Source organism: Neomonachus schauinslandi, chromosome 13 (genome assembly GCF_002201575.2).
Source record: "Neomonachus schauinslandi chromosome 13, ASM220157v2, whole genome shotgun sequence".
Lineage (NCBI taxonomy): Eukaryota > Metazoa > Chordata > Mammalia > Carnivora > Phocidae > Neomonachus > Neomonachus schauinslandi.
In genome coordinates, this window is record NC_058415.1 from 74040016 (window position 1) to 74064153 (window position 24138).

Here is a 24138-nt window from a genome sequence, read left to right on the forward strand (position 1 = left end):
GCTGGAGATACAGCACTGAACAAAACAGAAATCTTGTGGAGCTCATAGTCTAGCGAGAGTGGAGGAGACGTAATCAATACGTAAACTGTATGGTATGTCATAGGATAAACAGTGCTGCGAGGTGGGTGGATGGGGGAGCAGGGTGGGGGATTGGGAGAGCCAGAAGGAGTAATACATCACCAGAAGGTGACATTTAAACATGGATCTGAAGGAAATGAGGGACTGAGCCAAGCAGTCGTTTAGGAGAAACACATTGAGGCGCAGAGAACAGGTGCAAAGGCCCTGGGGCAGGAATGTGTACATTGTCTTGGAGCAACAGCAGGGAGACTAATGTGACTGATAGGGCTTTGGAGGCTATTTTTATTTTTTTATTTTTTTTTTAAGATTTTATTTATTTATTTGAGAGAGAGAATGAGAGAGAGCACTTGAGAGGGGGGAGGGTCAGAGGGAGAAGCAGACTCCCTGCCGAGCAGGGAGCCCGATGCGGGACTCGATCCAGGGACTCCAGGATCATGACCTGAGCTGAAGGCAGTTGCTTAACCAACTGAGCCACCCAGGCGCCCGCTTTGGAGGCTATTGTCAAGACCTTGACCTTTACCCTACGTGAGATATGGGGAGCCACTGGGGATTTTGAGCAGAGGGCTGGCATGATATGATTTGGTTTTAAAAGGATCATACCGGCTGCCAGGAAGTGAATAAACTGCAAGGGGCAACATTAAAGAGGTGTTGCCAAGGGTTTAGGACAGGCAGGACCTTAGAAGGTTGGCTTGGAAGTGAGTTTCCAAAAGGCCGTATCTTTTCAGGTCTGAGGAATCCGGTTCAGCAAAGTGTTGTGTGAGTTCTCCATCCAAAAATGCACGCTTCTCTGTGGCTGGTCTGCAAGATTTCTCCCTTGTCTTCTCTCTAGCCCCACTAAGGGCCAAGCCACTTATTAGCACAGTGTCGAGGAACCCAGACTGCCTGGGTTCAGATCCTGGGGCTACCCACCGCCTGATAGTGTGACCTTGGGCTACTTACCTGACCTCAGTGTCCTCATCTGTAAAATGGGAATGATATTAGACCTTCACTCATAGTGTTGTCAGTGAGGATTAAGTGTAATAATAATAGTAATATACATACCCTTAGCACAGTACCTGGCCCGTAGTAGGTGTTCAATAAACGTTTATTTTTATCACCACCATGCTGGATTCCCTTCCTAGGAGGAGATAGCAGTGGGATGGTGATTGATTTCTTGTCGAGGCTAGACACTGGAGAGAGGACTGGAGTCAGGGACGAGGGTGGGGGTGGAGGGCCGACCACAGTCCGGCTACTGTGTCATGCGGGATCACGCACAGATCTCCCTTGGTCCCCCCCCAGTGGCCCTCTGAGGTTGTGATGCTGCCCCTCCTCCCCAGAGGGAATTGAGGAATGGGCTTGTCCAAGGTCACATGCGTAGTAAGATAGCTTCGGGCCTAGCCGAGTCTTCAAGCCAAGATTTTTCACAATGGACTCTTACTTAATCTGATCACCACGTGTGTGCAGCTGCCTAATTATTTTTTAAAGAATATCTTCTTGTTGTTTAGCATTTTGGTTTTCAGCAGTGAAATAAAAGTAGCCCTAAACAAATTAATTTCGTTTGCACAGAAGCTCACAGTAGCAGTAGGCCCAGTAGGAGTCAGTGACCAGTACGCCATTAGCAGAATCAATTATTTAAGAATTCTGGGTATATTCTAGCCAGGGCGCATCTTTATCTTGGCTCTAGGTTTGCGTTGCTATTATAGGAGCTTGGATTTGATTTCCAGGAATGTATATTCTCACCTTACACTACTTTGGGCGAAGTTGGGCCACAAAAATCATAAATTGCAGGCTGACTCTGGGGGGCCAGTGCTTTTTGGGTGGGCAGAGTTTCCTCTCTGCTTGATCTATTACTGTTAAACCTAGACTCTGCAGATAGGGCGCATTCTTGAAAATTCAGGCACATCCTTAGGTTTGCCCTCCGGAGACAGCCACAGAAATGCAAACTAATGCACATCAAAACCGGTGAATCATTCTTGCCAAATGGCACTGTGGCTCTCAAGCTTGGGATGGTCCGGCGGAGCCCCTAGGGAACCTCTGCTCAGTGCATGCACCCAGCAGGAGTCTCCCTCTTGTGCTCCTTGAGCAGATTCAGAATGTTGTTGGGCCCTTATACTTAGCCGTTCAAGGCTAAGTCTTGCCTTGTCCCGAAGAAGCACAGTCTTTTTTTTTTTTAAAGATTTTATTTATTTGACAGAGAGAGATACAGCGAGAGAGGGAACACAAGCAGGGGGAGTGGGAGAGGGAGAAGCAGGCTTCCTGCTGAGCAGGGAGCCCGATGCGGGGCTCGATCCCAGGACCCTGGGACCATGACCTGAGCCGAAGGCAGACGCTTAACGACTGAGCCACCCAGATGCCCCCCGAAGAAGCACAGTCTTGAGAATTGTAACAAGGATGACCCAAACTGGCTGCTTCTGGAGGCCCTTGATGCCAAAGGCCCTTCATCTGAGAATACAACTCTGGAAACTTCTACAGCCTCACCCTCTGTCCGGCTCTTCTCATGGAAGAGAAAGATCCCACACTTAGTTTGTGCTTCCTCCAGCTTTCTATGCAAAGTGTGGTGCTTCAGAATGACCGTAGGCTCCAGACCTACCTTCCTGATCACTCCCACCTGCCCATCCTGCAGTGAACTTGGCTGCAGTGTGTGTACCTCATCACTGCTGCACGGGGGTGGGTGTGGGTGGCCGTGCCCCCCACTTCTTCTGTTTTCATAGGGCTCCAAAATTGCCCTTCTGCGTTCATTTATGAGTACTCCATCCATGATGGCCTGAGAGCCGATGTTTTTCATAGTTTGACCAAACTTTCCACATTTTTGTCTGGCAAGTGCTTGGTAAGGACGGGAGAAAAGAACTTGACACTGATGGAACCCTACTATGTCTGTGGAGCCGGACTGGCTGCCTTAGGTACATCTCTGCCCTCGAATCTCCTAAACAACCCTTAGTGGTTCCTGTTAACTTCCCCGGCTTACACGCGAGGGGAGGGGGGTGTAGGTAGGCTAGGAAGCTTGGCAACAGCCCAGCATCTAGTTGATCACCCCCAGACACCTCGGGAGGACCTGGACCGGGTCAGGGGCACGTTGGCAGGCCGGCAGCCGGGCAGGTCTGGGCCTCAGTTGTCAGTGTGGGCAGGATGATGGGAGCAGAGTGGTCTTCTCGGGAAGCTTCCTTACCTTTCATTCCAAGGAGACAGTGGCCAGAGGTGCTGGGTGTCAGAGTGGCCTGGGGGGACAGTAGCAAAATCATAGCCTTGGTCACAGCTTTACCTGGAGGGCTGCATCCTGCTGAGTGTTGGAGTTTGTGACTTGACAGCATCGTTCAAGACTCCTGCTTTTCTCTATTTTAGGTTTAAATTAACCAGGGAATTAACTCTTAATATTTAAATCTTCACACTGCCTTTCTGAACTGCAGTATTACCCAGCGTCGTGGCTGACTGACAACATACACTGAAGAAAATTAAGTGCCTAAGAATTATTTCAAACTAATGATGTATTTATGCATTGTAGGTTATTTTGAATTTCTAGACTGTTAAGAGTTGTTTAATAGGTTAATAGTTTTAATCTATTAATCTCATCTTTTGTACTTGACTATTTATTAAAATATATCAGTGATACATGACAAATGGAAGTGCAGATAATTCTGAGGGTTTTGAAGACATGGGTGATGATGTGAAGGTTTGAAACACGGGTTGAATAGTAAATACAGAGAGACGCGAGGCCTCGTTACCGGGGTTTGTGGAAAGTGGGGTTTTGCTGTAGGTTCTCTCTCTCGGTCCTTCCAGAACCTGGTGGAAGCAGCAGCTTTTATCCCTGTTATGATTCCTGTCCTTGTCACTAAAACCAGGAGACTCTGTGTCCACAGGACACCTCTGCACACGGCAGCCATTTTGGAACGTGTCAAGGAGAGTTAGAGGTCGACAGTGAGCATAAAGCCCAAGCACTTTCTCTGTAGCTGATGTGGAGCCCCTCATGCCTTAGGTTTTTTTTAAAAATTTTTTATTGTTATGTTAATCCCCATACATTACATCATTAGTTTTAGATGTAGTGTTCCATGATTCATTGTTTGTGCATAACACCCAGTGCTCCATGCAGAACGTGCCCTCCTTAATACCCATCACCAGGCTAACCCATCCTCCCACCCCCCTCCCCTCTAGAACCCTCAGTTTGTTTCTCAGAGTCCGTCGTCTCTCATGGTTTGTCTACCCCTCCGATTTCCCCTCCTTCATTCTTCCCCTCCTGCTATCTTCTTCTTCTTTTTTTTTTTCTTAACATATATTGCATTATTTGTTTCAGAGGTACAGATCTGAGATTCAACAGTCTTGCACAATTCACAGCGCTTACCAGAGCACATAACCTCCCCAGTGTCTATCACCCAGCCACCCCATCCCTCCCACCCCCACCACTCCAGCAACCCCCAGTTTGTTTCCTGAGATTAAGAATTCCTCATATCAGTGAGGTCATATGATACATGTCTTTCTCTGTTTGACTTATTTCGCTCAGCATAATACCCTCCAGTTCCATCCACGTCATTGCAAATGGCAAGATCCCATTCCTTTTGATGGCTGCATAATATTCCATTGTATATGTATACCACATCTTCTTTATCCATTCATCTGTCGATGGACATCTTGGCTCTTTCCACAGTTTGGCTATTGTGGACATTGCTACTATAAACATCGGGGTGCACATACCCTTTTGGATCCCTACTTTTTTATCTTTGGGGTAAATACCCAGTAGTGCAATTGCTGGATCATATGGTAGCTCTATTTTCAGCTGTTTGAGGAACCTCCATACTGTTTTCCAGCCTCATGCCTTCGTTTTACCGCATTTCTCTGTTACTGTGTTAAGCATCTATGATGTGCCCCGTGTCGTCAGGATGCTGAGGACACAGGAGGAGACGAGGGGGTATGTATGTTCTCCATCTCTTGGAAGTTTCTGGTCGATTAGGCATGACTTTGTTCATTCATTCAACAAGTGTTTTGTTTTTGTTTTTTTTAATCGACTCTCCTTTTGAGAAGGGAAAACAAATCATCCAAATGATTGAAAGCCCAGTTGTTGGACTCAGGCAGATCTGGGTGCATCCCATTCTGTAACTAGAAAGCTGTGTGACCAGGAAAAAGTCGCTCTGTGTCTCTGATCCTCAGTTTTCTTATCTTAAAGCAAAACTACCGGGGCGCCTGGGTGGCTCAGTCATTAAGCAGCTGCCTTCGGCTCAGGTCATGATCCCAGGGTCCTGGGATCGAGCCCCGCATCGGGCTCCCTGCTCGGCGGAGAGCCTGCTTCTCCCTCTCCCTCTGTCTGCTGCTCTGCCTACTTGTGCTCTCTCTCTCTGTGTTAAACAAAATAAAAATAAAAAAATCTTTAAAAAAAAAAGCAAAACTACCTAGCATATATCAGGCATCCAGTGGGATGGTGCACGGGTGTGGGGTTGGGGGGAAGCACATCACAGCCGCTCAGGATGCCATAGTTGCTCTTGTCCTCAATCCCCTCGTTACAACATCATTGCCGTAATCACCTCCACCTTCATGCTGACGTACGCACCTCTTGTGGTTCTCTGTGTGTGTCGTTCAGCAGACATTAGCTGCCATCTGCTAGGGGCCAGGCACAGGGATACACGAACGGTGGGGTAGAGCCTTGGTGCTTGGAGGACTCGCTCAACCACATGGAATCAGAGGGCAGAGTCAGAGTAGGAGCCTGTTAGAAGCAGAGGGGGGCATTCCCAGGAACCACAGGGGTGAGGCTGCAGGCTCTGGATGGGTGTCAGAGAAGCAGCCACCCTGGGAGCTCAGCACCCTGTCCTGGGCCCTGAGGGCCCGAGTCTGCCGAGCGATGTTCATCATAGCCAGCCTGCATCCTCGAGAGTTGGTGTCCTCTTGCAGGACAGATCCTCACATTGGGCACCTTCACCTTTCGTGTCTTTACATGTTAATAATAGCGAAGCCGGAGAAGAGAAAGAGTTGGTGTCAGAGCCTCCCCAGGCTACCCTATTCTGGCATTTCATGAGGAAGGAAGAGTGTGTTACATTTGAGAAAATTCCTGCTGGAGAGGAGCAAGATAAGTGTGTGGCCCTTCTGGAATAAGCTTCACTGTTCAGAATGTGGCTCCCGTGGAACATCTCCGGGCTGTGGGATACCGAGGGCCAGGGGCTGGGCCTTGCCATCTTAGGTTCTGAACATTAACTGATGCAGTTAAACCATCGATGTTCTTTGCGGGTCAGGGGGAGAGAGAGGGACTCCCCGAAGGCCGCGCTCGTACCGACCTTTCCAGACTCACTGCTTGGCGCCTTCCGTGAACAGGCTCCTACTGATGGCCTCCCCTGTGCCAGGTGCATCTGTGGGTGCGGGGATGCAACAAGGAATGGACAAGAGAAAGTCCTTGTCCTCGCGGAGCTCACGTTCCAGCCGGGGAGACAGACGGTGAAGAGGATGAGCGGTAACGTGGTAGATAAATGTAGGGTGAATCGTGAGCAGAACGAGTAAAGCAGGGAACAGGGCGAGGGGGTAGGGAAGGCTGGGGTGAGCCGCGTGGTGGTTTAGGTCAAGCAGCTGGGATGTCTCCACGGGCTGTAGGATGTTTGAGCTCTAACGTGAGGGCAGCCGGGATGGGGAGGTTATTCCAGGCAGAGGAAAGAGCAGGGGCAGAGGCCCCAGGCGCATGTGCTAAGGGCACAGCAGGGAGACTGGTGTGGCCACAAGGCGGTGTGTTAGCAGGCGAGGCCAGTGGGCTCCTGGGGCGTGTCCCAGGGAGCCCCGGGGGTCAGGGCTGTGGCTGCTGTTTTCGGTGAGGTGTGGGACTGTAGTGGGTTTTGGGGCCTGGGGTGACACGACCTGGCTTGCTTTAACAAGGTCACTCTGGCTGCTGTGTTGAAAGTTGACTTCGGGGCGTCGGGCAGGGGTAGGAGCGGGAGACTGTGGTTGACAGCAGGACGGGAGGCCGGGGAAGGCAGCTGGGACCAGGGGCTGGTAAGGAGTAGTCAGATTCTGGACCAAGTGACAGGATTTGCCGATAGGCTCATTAGTATGGACAGAGGGAGAGGGAAGACAGGTTAGTTCTAGAGTCTGGGCCTGAGAAGCTGGAGGGTTGGAATTGCTCCTAACTGAAATTGAGAAGTGTGCGGTTATTTGATTGTGGCGGCGTGGACTGCAGGGTTTAGCAGGAAGAACCCTGGGGTAGGAGTCAGGATTGTTGTCTGGACTTGGGGGAAGGGCTGTAGCAACAGCTCCGAGTTGGAGCCTGTTAAATATGGGCGCTTCTTGGGCATCCAGGAGGAGGTGTCCAGCCGGCAGCTGTGTGTGTAGGTCTGGAGATCAGGGGGAACCCCAAGCTGGAGACAGAATTTGGGATTCATCATCACATCGTTAATAATTAAAAGCCTGAGTCTGGATGAGATCGCTTAGGGAGTGAGTGTGGATAAAGATAGAAGAGGTTCTAGAACGGATCCTTGGGGCATGTCAGCATATAAGGGTGAAGAATTGGTGAAGAGGAATCAGAAGACAGAGAAGGGAGCAGAAGGTAGGGGGCCCACCAGCTGAGCACAGAACCAAAGGGAGCCAAGAGTTGGACAAAGGGGACAGGGAGGATCATCCGAGGTTGCCGAGTACCAGAAGGCACCATAGGCTCTAGGAGCATGGAGGTCACGGGAGGCCTTGGCAAGAGCAGCCCTGGTGGAATGGGGGAGGCATACCTAATTGGACTTGGAAGCATTGCCAAGGAGGGGCCTGCTGACACCTGTGAATAGGTAAGAGTCCTTTGTGGCACTTAGATGATCAGGAGGTGGGCACAGGGATAGCGTTGGAGGACTTGATGAGCGGTCAGCATCCGCAGCAGGGTGCATGTGGCCCCTGAGGTCATGGCTTAGGTGTGTGTTAGTTCCTTTAACACCCTGTGCATCCATGCATTCGAGGAGAGTGTATTTAAGCTCAGCTTGAGGCTACTTAACCCTCATTCCTAATGAGTGGAGTCTTTAAATGAAGTTTTATTCTAGCGGGAGTTAACTGAGTCATTTACACACTGTGATTAGAGCTTTTCCATCCACCCTTCACATTGTTTCAGGTGGCTGAAGTACTGGGGTGAGTAAGCAGGAGCCTTTGCAGGAGGTGGGGTGGTCCTCAGGCCGAGCCTTGGGGTGCAGATGGAGGCACTGCTCCCCTAGCCTGTGCAAGGAGGTGCACACACCCTGCTGGGTAGAGGTCTGGCCTCTACCACAGCCTCAGATTCCAGCGCTTTTGTCATGCAGATGGGGAAACTGAGTCACGCAAGGCCAAGATGACGTCCAGTGTGCTGAGAACCTTCATAACTACTGTGACTTGGTAGAGCTTCAAGCATTAGCATTTTTGGTGCAGTGATGGAGAATTACACCCAGAAACAAAGCTGTCTGACTCCTGGCCACATGGCATCCCCTGGAACTCTTCCTCCAACGTGGCCAGAGATGGCATTTTGTCTTTGGTCCCCAGATCCACTGATTACGTTGTTTGGTTGCACTGTCTTAGGCTGTCCGGCTTAGTGGGAAGGGCACCAGGCTAGGAGTCAGAAACATTGTTTCTGGTCACTGGAAGTTGTGTGACCTTGGGCATGCCCTTCATTCCCAAGGTCGATTGAGTTCCTGCTATGCCCCAGGCCTCATGTTCGAGCTGGGCTGCGGATGTGAACCAAACAGACTCCAGCCCTGTGTTGGGCTTTGGTTTCTGCATCTGGCTCCAGGGCTCTCGTGAATGCCAGATGGGCTGGGCTGGGTCGAAGCACTTGAAGAACCATCTGGTAAAACCCAGAGGAAGAGATCTGCTTCTGAAACTTTCCCAGGCAGGCTGTGCGGGCACGTCGGACGGGCCACACGCAGCGCTGGGGATGAGTCAGAAGGAAGCAGAAGAAAATGGAGGGGAGTGGAGGGTAGCGGCTTGCAGACCTCATCGCCGTGGAGCTAGTTCTCCAGGGTTAGTCTGACACCACGTAGTAGTTTCCAGTGGCTGCTGTGACAAACTGGGGAGCTTAAACCAGAAACTTGTTCTCTCTCAGTTTTGGAGGCTCTGGGCGGGGAGACTCTATTCTTTGCCTCTTCCAGCTTCTGGTGGCCGTAACATTCCTTGCCTCGCGGCTGCATAGTTCCACTCTCTGCCTCTGTGGTCATGTTGCCTTCTCCTCTTCTCTGCCTTGTCCCCTGTTTTGCCCATCATAGCCCCTGTGTGCCTCTTATAAGGACCCTTGTCACTGCATTTAGGACCCACCTAGGTAATTCACCGTGACCTCGTCTTAAGATCCTGAAATTAAATACATCTGCAAGGAGCCTTTTCCAAATAAGGTCACGTTCATAGGTTCTGGGGATTAGGACGTGGGCATATCTTGGGTGGGGGGGCACCATATACCCCACGACAGGGAGAAAGAAGCCTATGTATACATATATCAGGCTAAAATCAAAGAGGGAGTAGGGGTCTTGAGCCCCATTCAACGCCACCTTCTTTATTCGGGCCTCATGGGGGTTTCTGGGCCACTGCTGTGGAACCCCTAGGCCTCCAAGGAACACACTTTGAGAACCATTGCCTTAATGAAGGGTCAGCGCTCTTGGGGTTGTCCTCGGGCAGGGATCCACTGGCCTGGCTTCTCTTTTGGGATTCTGGCATGAGCAGTAACCAGTGGCCACAGACGGTATGTACTTACAGAGAAATACCCTTTTAGTGCCTGACTTTAGATTTTTATGTTGAAGTGTGACTCAGGTTAAATATAAAATTCATAGCATATCTTGAGCAACTATTTTGTAGTTATCTATATATAAATCTATTTTACAGCGACACAAATAGAATAGATTATGGAGTGTCAGCATGGAGATAGATTCCGAGTGCTTTTTCACTAATATACCTAATGATTCGTGCTGAGAATATCCAAGGGCTCCACTGTACATTTAAATGGATATAATTAAAATAATGAGCTCTATTTTAAAAAATGATATATGAAAAAAAATTTTTTTTAAAAGAAGTTAGAAGATGCTGCACCACTAATTCAAAGTGATATAAGTACTTCAGTGATTCCATTGTTATTAGGACACCTAATTAAATGCAAAGCACCCGAGAAAAGCAACATTTGGGCTTATAAATCTAAAGCATGAAGCCGGGAGAAGAGAAGTTGCCAGTGTCCTTGGCGCCGTCAAAGCTGGGGGGGTGTCCCGTTGAAAGGATTGCCTGTGGGCGACAGGCTGGCTCCCGTGGCTCCCAGTGTAAGCGTCTCCCTTGGGGGCCAGATGGGTGTTCAGAAAGGGGGTCTAACTCCCCCTCGAGCAAGCAGGGAAGGCTTCCCAGAGGCGGGGGTGTCCTCGTGCATCAATGACATTGTCATGGCAGCTGCCATCCCTGCAAATCCACTCTGCCCTGCTCCCTGGCTCGTCTCCCACTCCCACGCTGGCAAGGATCATGGTCCTTCTTGTAACAGACAAGGAAACTGAGGCTCAGAGAGGCAGTCTAGCCCAAGGTCACAGGGTGTGTGGATGCCCAGCCTGTCTGATTCCAACAACTCCTCTCTCCCACCAGGACATCATGATGCGGGGTGGGGGGGTCCTTGAGAGCAGGAAGGGACACTGAGTCTGTTCAGGTGGGACGGGCAAGTGCTCATAGACCTTCAGGCTCAGCTTCTGAAGGTCGGCAGTGAAGAAAGGGGGAGTCTGTTCTGTCCCCTTCCCTCCTTGTGACCTCAGTTGCAGGGAGGGCAGGCAGGTTGGACCTTTCATCTCCAGGGGGCCTTTTTGCTGTTCTGGAAGCGCATCTGCCCTGTCCTTGGTGCTTAACCCTTTGTGCAGTCAGGATCAGGACAAGCCAGGGCCAAGCCAGGGTGAGTTCTCAGCTGCCTGCCTGCCTGGCAGCCCCCCTGAGATTCATGGGCCGGCATTCAGACTCCGACTGCGTCCTCTGCATACTTCCCTCCCCTGCACCCCATATGAGACAGTAGACCTGTGTAAATGTCTCCACGGGGGCCACGTCCCTTGCAGACATTGCCTTGTCTCTGCATCAGAGCGCCTGGGGGCAGGTGCTGTGTTGGTCCCCGTTGTATGGGTGCGAAGACTGAGGCATGGAAAGGGGATTGGAGTCACTTGCACAAGAACCCGCAGCTTGAGAGCAGCAGTTGAAATTGGCCGTGGGACTGTCTGACTTCAGAACCTTCCGTCTGAGTCCATCACATCCTGTTCCTGCCGGGCTGTCCGCTCACCTCTGTTCTGGTGCCCCGGTGCCGGGGAGACCTCCCCTATTTCCCCCAGGGCGTCCCCTTCTGTGGCAGGCTGGCAGGTTGTCCTCCCTCCCTAAAGCCATAGCTGCCCCCTGGTAATCTCTCAGACCTGCTGGTCCTGTGGCTCCTGGGGCCTCACTGAGCTAAGAGGCTTTTTGGCCCTGTGACGACTTTAAAGCAGGGGACAGGTAGGCTTGCTCCCTTCCCAGGGAGTGCTGGTCCTCAGCAAGGGGGCTCTAGCTCAAGATAGCCCCTTCGGAGGAAGCCCTGCTCTCCCACTAGCATCTTGGTTCTGAGTCTGTTCGGAATGCAAAAGGTCAAGAGTGGGTGACGTGGGGGCTGCCCCAGGGGCAGGTGGGCAGGCTTCCCCCTGCAGGTTTCTCCCCCAGCTGCAGTGCACCGTGGCTAAGAACCAAGATGCCTGCATCCTGTTTTGGTCCCATGTCTTCCTACCCATGCGACTTTGATCAAGTTATTTCTCCTCTTCAGTGCCTCCACCTCCCCCGTTGTTCCCGAGATGAAAAGTCAGTATGTTAGAACAGCCCCGGCACATAGGAAGTGACTTCAGGGTTTGTTAAATCAGTAGAAGAAATAAACACGGAGGTGATCAAACCATCCTGATTTATGTTTCCCGCTGCGGAGAAGGGCAAATGCTTGGACGGTGTCAGGTAGCCCTAGCGTGGCAGACACATCAGGAGGAGGCCCAGTGAGTGCTCAAGATGCTGTAGGGTTTGTCATTCTTAATAATAGTGATGGTGGCCGTGTCTCGTTAGCTGTTACAGGCCAGCCGCTGTGCTGTGCTGTTAGTTGGTTGAAATCTCCCAGACAGTCCCATTAGCTCCGTTTTGCAGATGGGAAACCTGGGGCTCAGAGGTTATAGGCAGCTGGCTTAGGTCACCCAGCAAGGAGGTGGTTGACAGGACGGCCCTGGCTCCTGGCTGGTGTCCCCCCAGCCTGCCTCTTCACTCCAGCTGTCCTCTGGGGCCTGTGTATTAGCTCGGGGTGCCGCAGTGAAAGACCGCAGATGGAGTGGCTTGGACAAAGGTATTGTCACACGGTCCTGGAGGGTGGGAGTGTGAGATCAGGGTGCCAGCACAGTTGTTTTCTGGTGAGAACCCTCTTGCAGACAGCCACCTCCTCTCTGTGCCCTCCCACGGCGAGGAGACAGAGAGCTCTCTCTTCCCATTCTCCTAAGGACACCGCCCCATCAGATTAGGGTTCTGCTTTTATGACCTTATTTAACCTTAATTATCTCTTAAAGACCCTGTCTCCAGCTAGAGTCATGGTGGGGTTTAACACTTCACCATACAAAATGGGGAGGTGGGGGGACCCAGTTCAGGCCATGACACCTCCTCAGTGCCTTCTCCTCACTCCCTCCTTGTTAGCTGGGACCCTCCTCCTCTCTTTCTGCAATCCCCCAGCCCGAGAGCAAGTTCAGAGCTGAGAGGAACCGTGAATGTGATTGAACTCATGCACTTGATGATGGATGGAGCCGCTAAAGCCCAGAGAAGAGCAAGGTCTTGTCCATAGTCCCACAGCAAGGCCACTGCAGACCCAGGGTCAGAACCTGGGTCTCTGCCTCCCAGCCTGGCATCTCCACAGAGCCCCACTTGGTAATGCTAGTGGGTTTTGCCTGTGTGTGCCTCAAGCCTGGGCCTTGAAGTGCAGTCCGCAGAGAGGGCTGGACGTGACGGGGTAACATCCCCAGGCTGGACCGTGATGTGATCCTCCCCCTTCTTGCATACCTTGGCTTCCGTACCTCAGAGACGGGAATGATGATGATGATCCCCATGCCAGAAGGCTGGGGGGGGGGGGGGGCCCTTAGGATAACACAGAGAGTCCCACCGAACCGTCTGTTCAGGAGATGGCAGGGACCTGGCTCCGTGCCGTGGCCTGCCCCCAGTGTTGTGTGTGGCGCTGGGCAAGTCCCAGCTCTGCTCTGGGCCGTGGTGGGCCCCTCATAAAGGAGGCTTCGTAACTGGTGCCCTGCCCACCTCAACACTGAGCTTATGGCCTTAAAGGATGTCTTTGGATGTTTGAAGACCTACCTGGAGGCCAGAGTGTTGGTCTGAGTGAGGCTTTTGGCTTGTAGTTGCCCGTCTGTCAGATGGGAAGGGGGTGGGGGGGAGCTTGGATGGAATCTCTAGCCCTTCTGCCAAGGAGGGAAGGGAACAGCACCAGGCACTTTGTACACATCACTTAAAACCCTTGCTGCTCAGAGTGCAGACTGAAGACTAGCGGCACTGGCTCTGGCTGGGTGCTTGTTAGAAAAGCAGAATCTAAGGCTAAACCCCAGACCTGCTGAACCAGAATCTGCATTTTACCAACAGTCTCAGCTGATTTATATGCACATTGATTGCGAAGAACTGATTTCAACCACCCAGAGCTACCCTTCCTTGAAGGTCTTTTGTAACTCCAGTTACAAAAGTTTAGATCTCTTTAGGTCCCAGCTTCCCTGTCTGTGAAATGGGTGGAATTGGAGCCATACCAGCCCAGTCATTTTCAAACTGTGTTCCTCTGAGCACATTGGGTTCCCAGGAAGACCCCGAGGGGCTGCCATGGGGGCCGTGTGCTTCAAGGTGAGATTCATGGAGAAGTGGGTCTGTAGCTAAACGTTATGCAACCGCCTGGGTTGGTGGGCTCCCAGATGGGTCTGGGGGCTGGCACGGGGTCCACACTAAGCAGACTCTCTTCTCTCCCAGGGAGCGCTTGAAGCGCAGCCAGAAGAGCACCAAGGTGGAGGGGCCAGAGCCCGCGCCGGCCGAGGCCTCGCTGAGTGCCGAGCAGGGAACGATGACGGAGGTGAAGGTGAAGACGGAGCTACCTGATGACTACATCCAGGAGGTGATCTGGCAGGGGGAGGCCAAGGAGGAGAAGAAGGCGGTCAGCAAGGACGGGACAGGTGATGTGCCCGCTGAGATCTGCGTGGTGATCGGTGGTGTCCGCAACCAGCAGACCCTTGGTGAGTGCCTGAGAGGGTCGGGGCTGGGACCAGGGCGGGGCATGGGGTCAAGAATCCTGAAGAGCAGAGGCCTGCCTCTCCCTGGCTGAGAGAGCCCTTAGTGGCTCCCCTCTGCCCTCAGGGAAGGACCTAGGCTCCTTAGACTTGCTTTTGCTTGTGCAGTCCTAGTCTGGACCTCTTTCCTTTCCACCTGATGTGCCAAAGCTCTGTCCGTGTTTTAAGACTTTGTTCAGGTCAGATGCCTGGAACTTTCTGTAGGTGTGGTGAATCCCTCATGCCATGGGGCTCTCATGCTCCGCAGGTGGGTCTAGCACAGACACATTGCTTATTGTCCTAAATGCCTGTCGCCGTTTCTTTCTCCTTGGCTTTACCACGGGCTCCTGAAGGCAGCTTCCAGTGCGAGTCCTGCTTGGAGCAGGTGCCCAGGCGGATCAGATTGGTGACAGACCGGCACCTTCCCCGGCCCCTTCTGGGCTGGGCCAGGCTCAGAGGACGTCTGTGGAACAAGCTTCTTAGCAGTCCTCTCTGCGCCCCCCTTGGGGATTCCCCTCAGGGGCTGCCTGCACCCCTGCCAAGGTCACAAACTCAGATGCCCACGAGGCCCAGCACATATATGGAGGGACTCAGTCCTCCTCCGCCTCGTAACCAGGTGGGAGATGGGCTCCGTGTGGCTGGATCTCTGGACACGCCACATGACAGAAGGGAGACATTTGATGTGCATTCTTTTGGCTTTAAGCGTTGGTGACTAATTCGACTTTTGAAATCTGCCAAACAAAACCTATCTTTGGGTCACAGTCCTTCCGTGGCCACCGGTTGGCAACCCCTGGTCTGTGACATAAAGTCCACGAGTCTCACCCTGGCATTGAGGCCTTGCCTGGTCTGTTCCCCATCTGCATGGTCCTCCATGTTTCTTAGACATGCTGCCACCTCCCTCCCCTCTCCCTGTCCTCCCTGGTCCAGCTCTGGCTCACTTCCTCCAGACTTCTGGGCTCATGTCCCATGTCGGCATGCAGGGCCTTGTATGGAGTTTCCTGTGTGTCTGTGTCCCTGAGTTTACACTCGAGTCCTGTTGCCCCTTCTTCCCAGCTGCCTGGACTCAGCCCCGTCCGTACTCCCTTTCCTCGATGTTCCTCCGCTGTTCTGTGCACTATCAGCCCCAGCTGGGTCATTGTGTCTTCCCACTGACAGCCGTGCCTTTGTGTCTCTCTGCCCTCACCTGCCCTCCACTCTGGCTGCCAGGGGCTTTGGCAAAAATAAGTCATTGACTGTGTCACTCCCTGCTTAGAAACTTGGGATTCCCCACTGTGTGTAGGGTCAAGGAGGACCGTTCTTCAGTCAAGGGTATATGAGTAGCTGCGCTGCTCTGCTTTAGAACCTCTAAACAAGCTCTCAAGGCCATAGTATCAAGATCCTCCATAACCTGATCCATATTTCCTATTTATGATCTTTTTGGACCTTTCATTCCGATACACTCTGCCTTTCCACAGCATTCCTGCCCTTGGCTTGTGCTCTTCCCTCTGCCTGGAATGCCTTTGCCCATGTCCACATGCCCAGATCCAGCTCATCTTTCAAGACCAGCTCCAGTGCCACCTCATCCCAGAAGCCTTCTTGAATTTCTTCTGGTCAGCGCGTTCTGTTTCTGCCTTGCCCCTCACTTGGGTGCTTCCCGTTATCTGTTTTAGATTAGAGGGGCCTTGTCCGTGCCTGCCTCTGCCACGAGACTAGGAGCCCCTGGAGGTCGGTGCATCAGGACTTGTCTGATCTGTGTCTCTGGGCTCGTTGCGCCCACCCCACAGTGTCCAGCCAAGGTACCGGCTTCTAGGGAGCGGTATTGACTTTGGTGCCAGAACTGTCAGGGTGGGGCTACGTTATGGCCCAGTCACAAAAGATCCTGAAAGTAACGAGATCTTCGTAGCTCAAAACCACAAAGGTTCCTTTCTTGGTCACACTGCATGTCCATTGTGGGTCATCTGGGGGCTCTGCTCTGGACCCAGGCTAAAAGCAACCAGTATATGAAATGGTGCCGGCCAAGGGACAGAGGGAAAGAAAGCTCTGGGGGGACTCACACTACTTATTACCTGCTGCAGCCCAGAGGGGAGAAGAGTTAAGTCCCCTCCCACATTAGTCACATGGCCCCACCCAACCTCAGGTGGCCTGGAAATGCCATTCTCTCATGTGACAGAACTGGGATGAACCAGCAGTACTTGGTGAAGAGCATGGGCAACTTAGCCCAGTGCCCAGTGGAAGAAGGGCCTTTTCAGGAGCCTGTGTCTGGCCTTCCTCCATCAGTATTCGCTCCCTGGGGCCAAGGACAGACCATGTTAGCCACTAGGAATGTGTCCGCTAACCCAAGAGGGGACGTGCCCTTGCTCACGTTGGGGTGTGTGTTTTAAGACTCGTTGGACCCAGTAGCTATTTATGCCTCTTCACCAGTAGATGCTCGGTGAAGGGTAGTTGAACCTGAATCTCGGGATGGAGCCAGCAGTCGGGATTTGGCGGGGAAGGCCTAGAGCAGCCGTGCTAGGGAAATGCTGGGGAAATGCTGGAAGGGAGTCCTCCCTGGGCCGGCTGCCGGCACCGTGAGAGGCCTCAGGGCCTCATGCCAGCCACTGACGCTGGCTTCCAGCTCAGCTGCTGCTCAGCAGCAGGGTCCTTGGCTTTGCGGTGCCTTAGTGTCCTCTTCTGTTCAGTGAGGCTCCCTGTCCCCACCTCACGGGTGTGCAAATCAAAAGAGGCAGTGGAAGAGAACAGCGTTGTGCAAGGAGAATGAGCTCGGGTCCTCAGTCTGGGAGTGAATCCTGGCTCTCTGATGCAATAGCTGTTGGACCTCAGGCAAGCTACTTGATCTCTCTGTGCCTCAGTTCTCACAATTGCCCATTCGTGGGGTGAGGCGAAGATTCAGTAAGATAATGTATATAAAGCACTCAGCATTGTACTTGGTAAACGATTCGCTTTTATCAGGGGTATTAGCATTGCTCTTCAAGGGGGAAGAGTACCTCTTTCAAGTACCTCTTCAAGTGGGAAGAGTAGTAATAGTTTCTGCATTTTTTCCAAAGCCTAAGAAATAAGCCAGGGTGATGTAGAGAAAAAATGGGTCGGGGAAGTTGGCGCTGGGTGAGGTGTCAGAAGACGTGGGTTCTAATTGAGCCTCCATTGTCTCATCTGAACAGGGCAACTTGCCCTGTCCCTGGAGCCCCTCCTAGTGCTGCCTCCCTAGAATCCAGGGACTTTGAGTATGTTGTGACGTTTCTAAGTAAACTGCCTTTCACAGACTCTTAATGAAAAAGGAGTAAAGCCACAGTGGCAAGGGGGAGTTGAGCCGCCATTTTGGAGCCGGGACCAAAGCAGGGCCTGGACATTCCCTGCTGATTATCGAGACTCATCTTGCATCCATGAAGGCAGACCTTCCTTTAGGGTGTAGTTTCTGCCAAGGGTCAGGCTCAGAGAAATCTGGCTTGGCCTCAGTACCCGGAAAGAAAAGCATTAAAAAAAAAAAAAAAAAAAAAATCAATGTAAAAGAATTGAGCCTTTCGGATTCAGCTGGTCTCAATATGGCAAGTAGGTTTTATCCTGTGGGCCAAGTCCAAGTACTTGCTGCTGTTTATTAGGGGTTCTGTGTTGAAGGTTCTAAAGGGATGCATGGTTAAGCGTGATTGATTATTAATGTCTGCTGTGGCTGTGGAAATGGGCAGTGGGGCTCCACATGCTGTGCATTTGACACCCCTTATCCCCGCATTTTATAGCGGGGCCAACAGAGGCCAGCCGAAAGGAAAAAGAGTGGCTCTGGGCCAGAGAGCACATCAGTGATGTTTTCTTGCACTTCATGAAGGGTCGGTGCACCTCACAGCAACCCCCTGCCACCTGGAAGGAAAACAAGGAGGGAGAGCCAGGGGCCGAATGCTGGTTAGAGCCTTCCCTTTAAATGCACTCGTGCCGCACAGGCTGGGTGGCGTGGAGTTAATGAAAACGTTCCCGGGCCGCTGGGCAGGGAAGCATATGCAGCCGGCGGCCCCCGAGTGCCCCGCTCACCCAGCCCCGCTCACCCAGCCCCGCTCAGGGCTCAGAGCCGGCCTCTCTTACTGAATAGAACAGTGTTCCCGATGGTCACTCAGGGCTGCACCGTGCGGGAACCTTGTGTCCACCCCCAGGTCCTCACTGCCCCTGTAACAGCCATCAAACAGTGTTCCTAGCGGCACAGTCCTCATCCGACGCACTTCCCGTGGAGGAGCCGGGGCTTGGACCCAAGGATGGCATTTGGCAGCTTCTCAGGCTGGGAGGGGGCGGCCGTCAGTGCCCAGGAGGCTGGCTGCCAAGCTTGCAGTGGGGACTTCAGTTTCCCGGCTGCCCACAAGTTCTGTGATAAGAAAGAGATCTCTTGCTCTTAGAACGTCACTTCCATTGGAGCCGGTGTGGGGGAAACGTGGGGGTTTTCAGCAAGAAGAGCCGAGGTGATACTGAACTCGATGACCCTGTTGGGTAAAACCAGAAGTGAAAGAAGTGAGGTCACAGAGGCCGGTGTCCACCCGACAAGCTGCGCGCGGAACTCTGCACAGCAGCGCCGAGGAGTGGGGGCGCCGCGCTGGACGTTTCAGGAACACCACGAGGAGTGCTAAACACAGGGTGCTGCCATTGCTACCACCTCCGCTCCCGCTCAACGGCAGGCATCGCTCACTGATCACCGCGGATGGCGACAGTGCCCCTCAGAATCCTTCTCAACGCAGCCCACCAAGACGTCACTGCCAGTCAGCCAGAGTTGGAAAGGAGGAAGTGGAAACCTGCTTGCCATTCTTGTCCTAGGTGGTAAAGACAAGGCAAGCTGGCCTTAGAACAATCAGGACATCCAGTCCTGGGAGCATTTCCTGGTTCTGAGAGAGAAGGATGCTCAGATCCCATCATAGTGGTCAGAAGGTACTACCGAGCAGTGGGTGCTCTTCTCTGTATGGTGAGACCATCGGTCCTTAATCCTGGGGAGCTTACACACGAGGGGAGCCCAGGAAGAGCGGCAGGTGCCTGGAGACCGGTGGTACAGGAGCCTCTGGAGGGAGCAAGCCACCCAGCAGGGCTCCTCCTCAGATGAGGGGTGTGGGCCAACCTGCTTATGTCCAGAGAGTTCATTCCTAGTGTGGCGAGGAACCCCATAGAAGAGCTAAGGGCTCTTTGTCCTGGGGAGGAAGAGACTGGGGGCGGGGGCCAGTGGTAGGGGGGAGTGCAAGGGAGATGAGGGGATAGAAGTATGCTCAGCTTGAAGCATTGGAGTGTTGGAGTGGGAGGGGAAGGAGTGGACGTGTTCTGCACGGCCCCGACTGATAAAGGGGCTTCACCAGTGAATTCAGCTCCGTAACAGGGAGGCCTCTGTGACTGTGGGAACTGTTTGGAACCGGATACAGGCCTGTGAGGGCATGAGTTCTGTCCTGGAAGTCACTGGACGGGCTGCAGGGGGGGCAGAGTCAAGGATCAGATGGAGGACTACACGAACGTTTCTAAGCAGTGAGCTTTGAGCACCACGGGGTAGGGGTGTTTCCACGCCCCCGGGACTGCCTGAGGGAGGAGGCACAGGGGAAGGAGGCGGCAGCTCGACCACAGCTCTGGAAGGAGCAGCAGAAGGGCAGGCAGCCACTCAGACCCGGCCACGTGGATTTTGGGCTGTGACAAACGCAAGCAGCTGAGGTGCCAGGTCCTGCTCCATGGCGCCAGCTGATAGTTTCCTGTTTCAGTGGGTGGTTGGCAGGCCTTGCACCGAGCCTGCCAGAACCAACGCTCAGCCCTTTGCTGCAGCCGCTAGGGAAGGAGGGGTTCTGGCCACCCTCCCAGGCAGGTCTTATCTCTGCTGCTGGCCCTTCATCTGGTGGTTCAAGGTGGGAAGGGGTCCTGGGTGGAGGGTCCCCACGGGAAAGGGCCCCTGGGCTGTAAATCCAAGAGACCCAGGATCTGCCCCGCGGTGCAGTCTTGGACAGGACCCTTAACCTCTCCTTGCCATGCTGTCCTCATTGATTGGTGGGTGTAAGAACACCTGCCTGTCTTTCCAGGAGGCTTGTTGGGGACAGAGGGAGGTAACAGGTACGAAAGCATTTTTTTATGTGGGGAGGCAGAAAATGCAAAACAGCTATCAGCACTATTAGCTGGAGCCTCAGGACGTTGGCACGTCTGGAGGTCCATCTGGAGTGCTGGGAACCCGAAAGGCCAGCGGCTTTCACCTTTCTGTGTTCATCGCCTCTTAAGAAATGGTATATATTCTTTCGTATTTTTGAATTGACATCTCACAGTTTTATCCAAAGTTTAAATAATTGCAAAGGATCTAATTTCTGGAGTGTTGTGTAAAAAAAACCCGTCATTTTGGAACTATAACTGTGAAACCACTGTTCTAAATGTATCGGAGAGAATCCAAAGCCACTGCTGTTTAATATCTGCCATCATCCATTTAAAAAACATGCGAACAGGCTCATCTTTAGCAGTCAGAAATTTTACATCTTTCCCTTTCTCTCCTTGAACTCGTATTTCCAGTCCACTTCCCTTGCAGGATTTTATCCTAATGTAATATATTTTTTATGCCTGAGAGTCTTTTATTGATCACTGTTTTACACTCATCTCCTACAACAAGATGTACATAAATTGAAATAGAAATTTCTAAAAAAAAAAAATTGGTCGGGATCATAAAACTGTACTTTTTAAAACATTTTTTCCCCAGATCAAGGTTTTTTTTTTTTTTTAAAGATTTTATTTGTTTATTTGACAGAGAGACACAGTGAGAGAGGGAACACAAGCAGGGGGAGTGGGAGAGGGAGAAGCAGGCTTCCCGCCGAGCAGGGAGCCCGATGCAGGGCTCGATCCCAGGACCCTGGGATCATGACCTGAGCCGAAGGTAGACGCTTAACGGCTGAGACGAGATTTAGCATTAATTGAACTCCTGCCTTTGGTTTCTGTACATGTAAGTACTTAGAAAGCTTAATTACATAGGTAAGGAACCAGGGATGGATGCAGTTTTGAGCATCACTCAATTTTTGGAACTCTTTCCAAGTTGTGGGCTGAAAATCACATGGGGGTCTGTCATCAGACACTGTTGTTAATGGTCTGTCTACGAACAGCTCCATTAGATGCTTCTTCAGTTTCGTTGAGAGTAAAGAATTGGAAATCACACGATTCGCAAAAAGCGTTGTTCCCTGGTGTTAGATTTTGCCCACTTTCTAGGTTCACTCCGATACTTGGGATCACCTCTTTGCTTGGAGCCGTGAGATGGGCAGCCCCAATGGCGGGGTGGTGGTGAAGGAATTGTCTTGCTTGTAGCGTGTCAGGGGGTGGGTGAGGAGAGCCAGCTGAGTGGGGCCTCCCCTCCCACCGCTACATCTCCAGCACATTGATTTTAGGGAAGAATATATTTGAAAGCTGATGATTGGGGTATTGATTCTCTTAAAACTGCCTGTGCTCACATATCCCCAGGCGATTTGTACTCTTACTTGGAAGACCCCGGTCCCAAAGACATTTGGTCTGAGTCCAAGCCCTAAGAGCCTCAGGAAACCCACTTGTCCATGATTTACCTCTCCAGCTCCCTTGTCTGCCAGCAGGCTCTGGGCCTCGCTCCTGCTGGGTCCCAGAACCAAGAGGGCTCGGTGCCTCTTGGCACCCCCACCTTCTTGTGTTTGTCTTCTCATTGACCTGCTCTGGATTTCTGTCTCGTTGCATTTTGTGTATCTAGAAAGGTGTCTGAACTTGTCTGAAGCTAGCTGGGTGCAGATGGTAGAGCTGAGGCTTGCTGCCCTCATTGCTTGTCCTCAGGGCCAGCCTTCCCTGCCGGAGCCTTCCCAACTTCTCCCCTACGTGGCCTCAGCAACTAGAGCCCCCTGGTCCCAGCTGGCCTCATCTGGTCTGACCTGCGCTCTTGGGGAGGGAGCTAAGCCAGGCTGTCTGCCAAGTGCTTCCGGGAAATGCTAGACAGGTTCTGTTACTCAGTGCCTGTGGATTCTTGCGTCACTAGTGACAGGGTTGGGGAGAGGAAGAGGCTTGGCTCCCGTGTGCTGGCATGCTCTGTCAGCTGCCCCTGGCAGCCTTGAGAGGGGATAGGGGACTCTGGGAGTCCCGAGGCAGGACTGGACATGGCGGGGCAAGCGGGAGTGGGAGGGGGTCGGCTGCCCTGCAGCACTCGGGGGAGCCCTGGGACTGAAGGGGAAGCCCGAGTGCCTTTGGCATCCAGAGGTGACTTGGTGTGGTGGCAGCAGGGTGGCTCTGAAGGCTGGCCAGCCACTAGCTGAGTAGCCCCCACCCTGGACCGCCTGGCCCCTAGAACATTCACGCTCATCAGTGAACTGGGTACGGAGTTGTCCCAAGCATACCAGGACTTCTGGGAGGATAGAGGACGGGAATGAGACCTGGGTGCACCCAGTGGGTGGTAAATGTTAACAAGCACCATCTGTTCTTGGTCCTTTCCCAGAGGTGTGGCCGGCACATACACTGGCTCCCGATCACTGCCAGTCTGAGCCGCCTGTGGCCGGATGTGTGGTCCCTGCAGTCCTTACTTACCTCATCTGAGAAATGGGGATGATAATCACCTGTGTCTGCCGGGCGTGTGAGGGTGAGCTGAGCTGGCCACGTGGCTGCACACCTGGCCAGCTTCTGCTTCCTCAGCTGTGTGTCGGGCTCGGAGGCCAGCCCTGTGCAGAGATGTAGGAGAGGCTCGAATGAAGGGCATTAAGCACCTGGCACTTAGTAGGCAGTGGTGGTGACAAAGGACACAGGGGTAGTTGGGGAGCCCAGCAGAGTGAGGAAGCGAGCCGGGGAGGGAGTCATTTTTGGGGACCCGGACTGTCTGAGCTGAGCATCCCCAAGAAGGCTCGCTAGCACCCCCCTGCACCACCCTGGGGTATTGCAGAGGCTGTGGCTGGGGAGGGGCACCAGGCCACAGCATAAGCAGGGCATATCCTCCCTATAGGGTCATTTTGCTGGAATGCTCTTGGGGAGAAATAGCCATACAATGGATAATTTTATGTTTTATTTACGTCATGAGTTAGAATACAGAGAAAACATAAAACTTCGGGGGGATTTGGGCCTGTGGCTGTTTTCTGCCATAGCCCAGCCTTCCAGGGGAGGTACGGATGCCCCCCTGGCAAGGACAGGTTCTTCGCTGAAAAAGTAGACCGCACGATCTTGGTCACACTTCTTTGTGCAGATGGAGAAGCCGAGGCCCTGGCAGCTCAGGTGACTGGCCAACCTGAGACGTGGAGCCCTCCCCTTCACCTGGCTCCTTCCCCCACCTCCCAGGCACCCCCAACTTTAAGGGATCTTTCTGATTTCTTACGTAATTCAGATGGAAAAGCGCCTGAGGGCAGCCCCCACGGTGGATCTGTGCGAAGTCGCTATTCAGGGACCTGGATTTTTGACCAAGCGTTGAGATATGCATCTGGTACGTGAGGGCCGAGGGGCAGGACGACCTGATGGGGCCGGCATGTGGGTGGGGGCACGGCCAGACAGGGCCACGAGGGGCCACGCTCAACCACCCCATCACTGCCACAGGGCAGCAAATCTGAGCCTGCCAGGGGCCTGGAGGACTTGGCCATCGGAGGGATGACAGTCTGTGGAAATCGGGAAGTCTGGAACATCAGGACCATCCCGGCAGCACCTGCTGTGGACTGCAACTTTGAAACAAGCCAAGGCTATAAAAGAGTTCTGTGGCTACATGTGTTGGAAGAGCTGGGGTTAAACAAGGTTCCTGTAGGACCTGTCCCTAAGATCCCCCTGCACGGCGCCTTCCCAAGACGGCCGTGCCTCCCACCCGCTTGATCATGGGTGTCTCTTTCCCGGGCTGCGTTCAGGAAGTTGGGTTCTAAAGAACTCTGGAAAATGCTGCTTAGTAACAGCAGCTGTGCTGTCCTGAGTACCTGTTTTGTACTGGGTACGGTGCTCTGTAGCCATAGAGTTACTGCTCCCAACTCCC

The 24138-nt window shown here is 52.8% G+C and overlaps 1 protein-coding gene across 1 annotated transcript in view; it reads left to right on the forward strand.

Annotated features, from left to right (window-relative positions):
* Positions 1-24138, forward strand: part of ZNF618 (zinc finger protein 618) — a 177460-nt gene that overhangs the window by 104336 nt on the left and 48986 nt on the right. Inside the window, exons 3-4 of the mRNA XM_021691432.1 lie at positions 13957-14216; positions 23512-23607. Of these exons, the coding sequence (XP_021547107.1) occupies positions 13957-14216; positions 23512-23607 (356 nt within the window). The remainder of the gene's footprint in view (positions 1-13956; positions 14217-23511; positions 23608-24138) is intronic.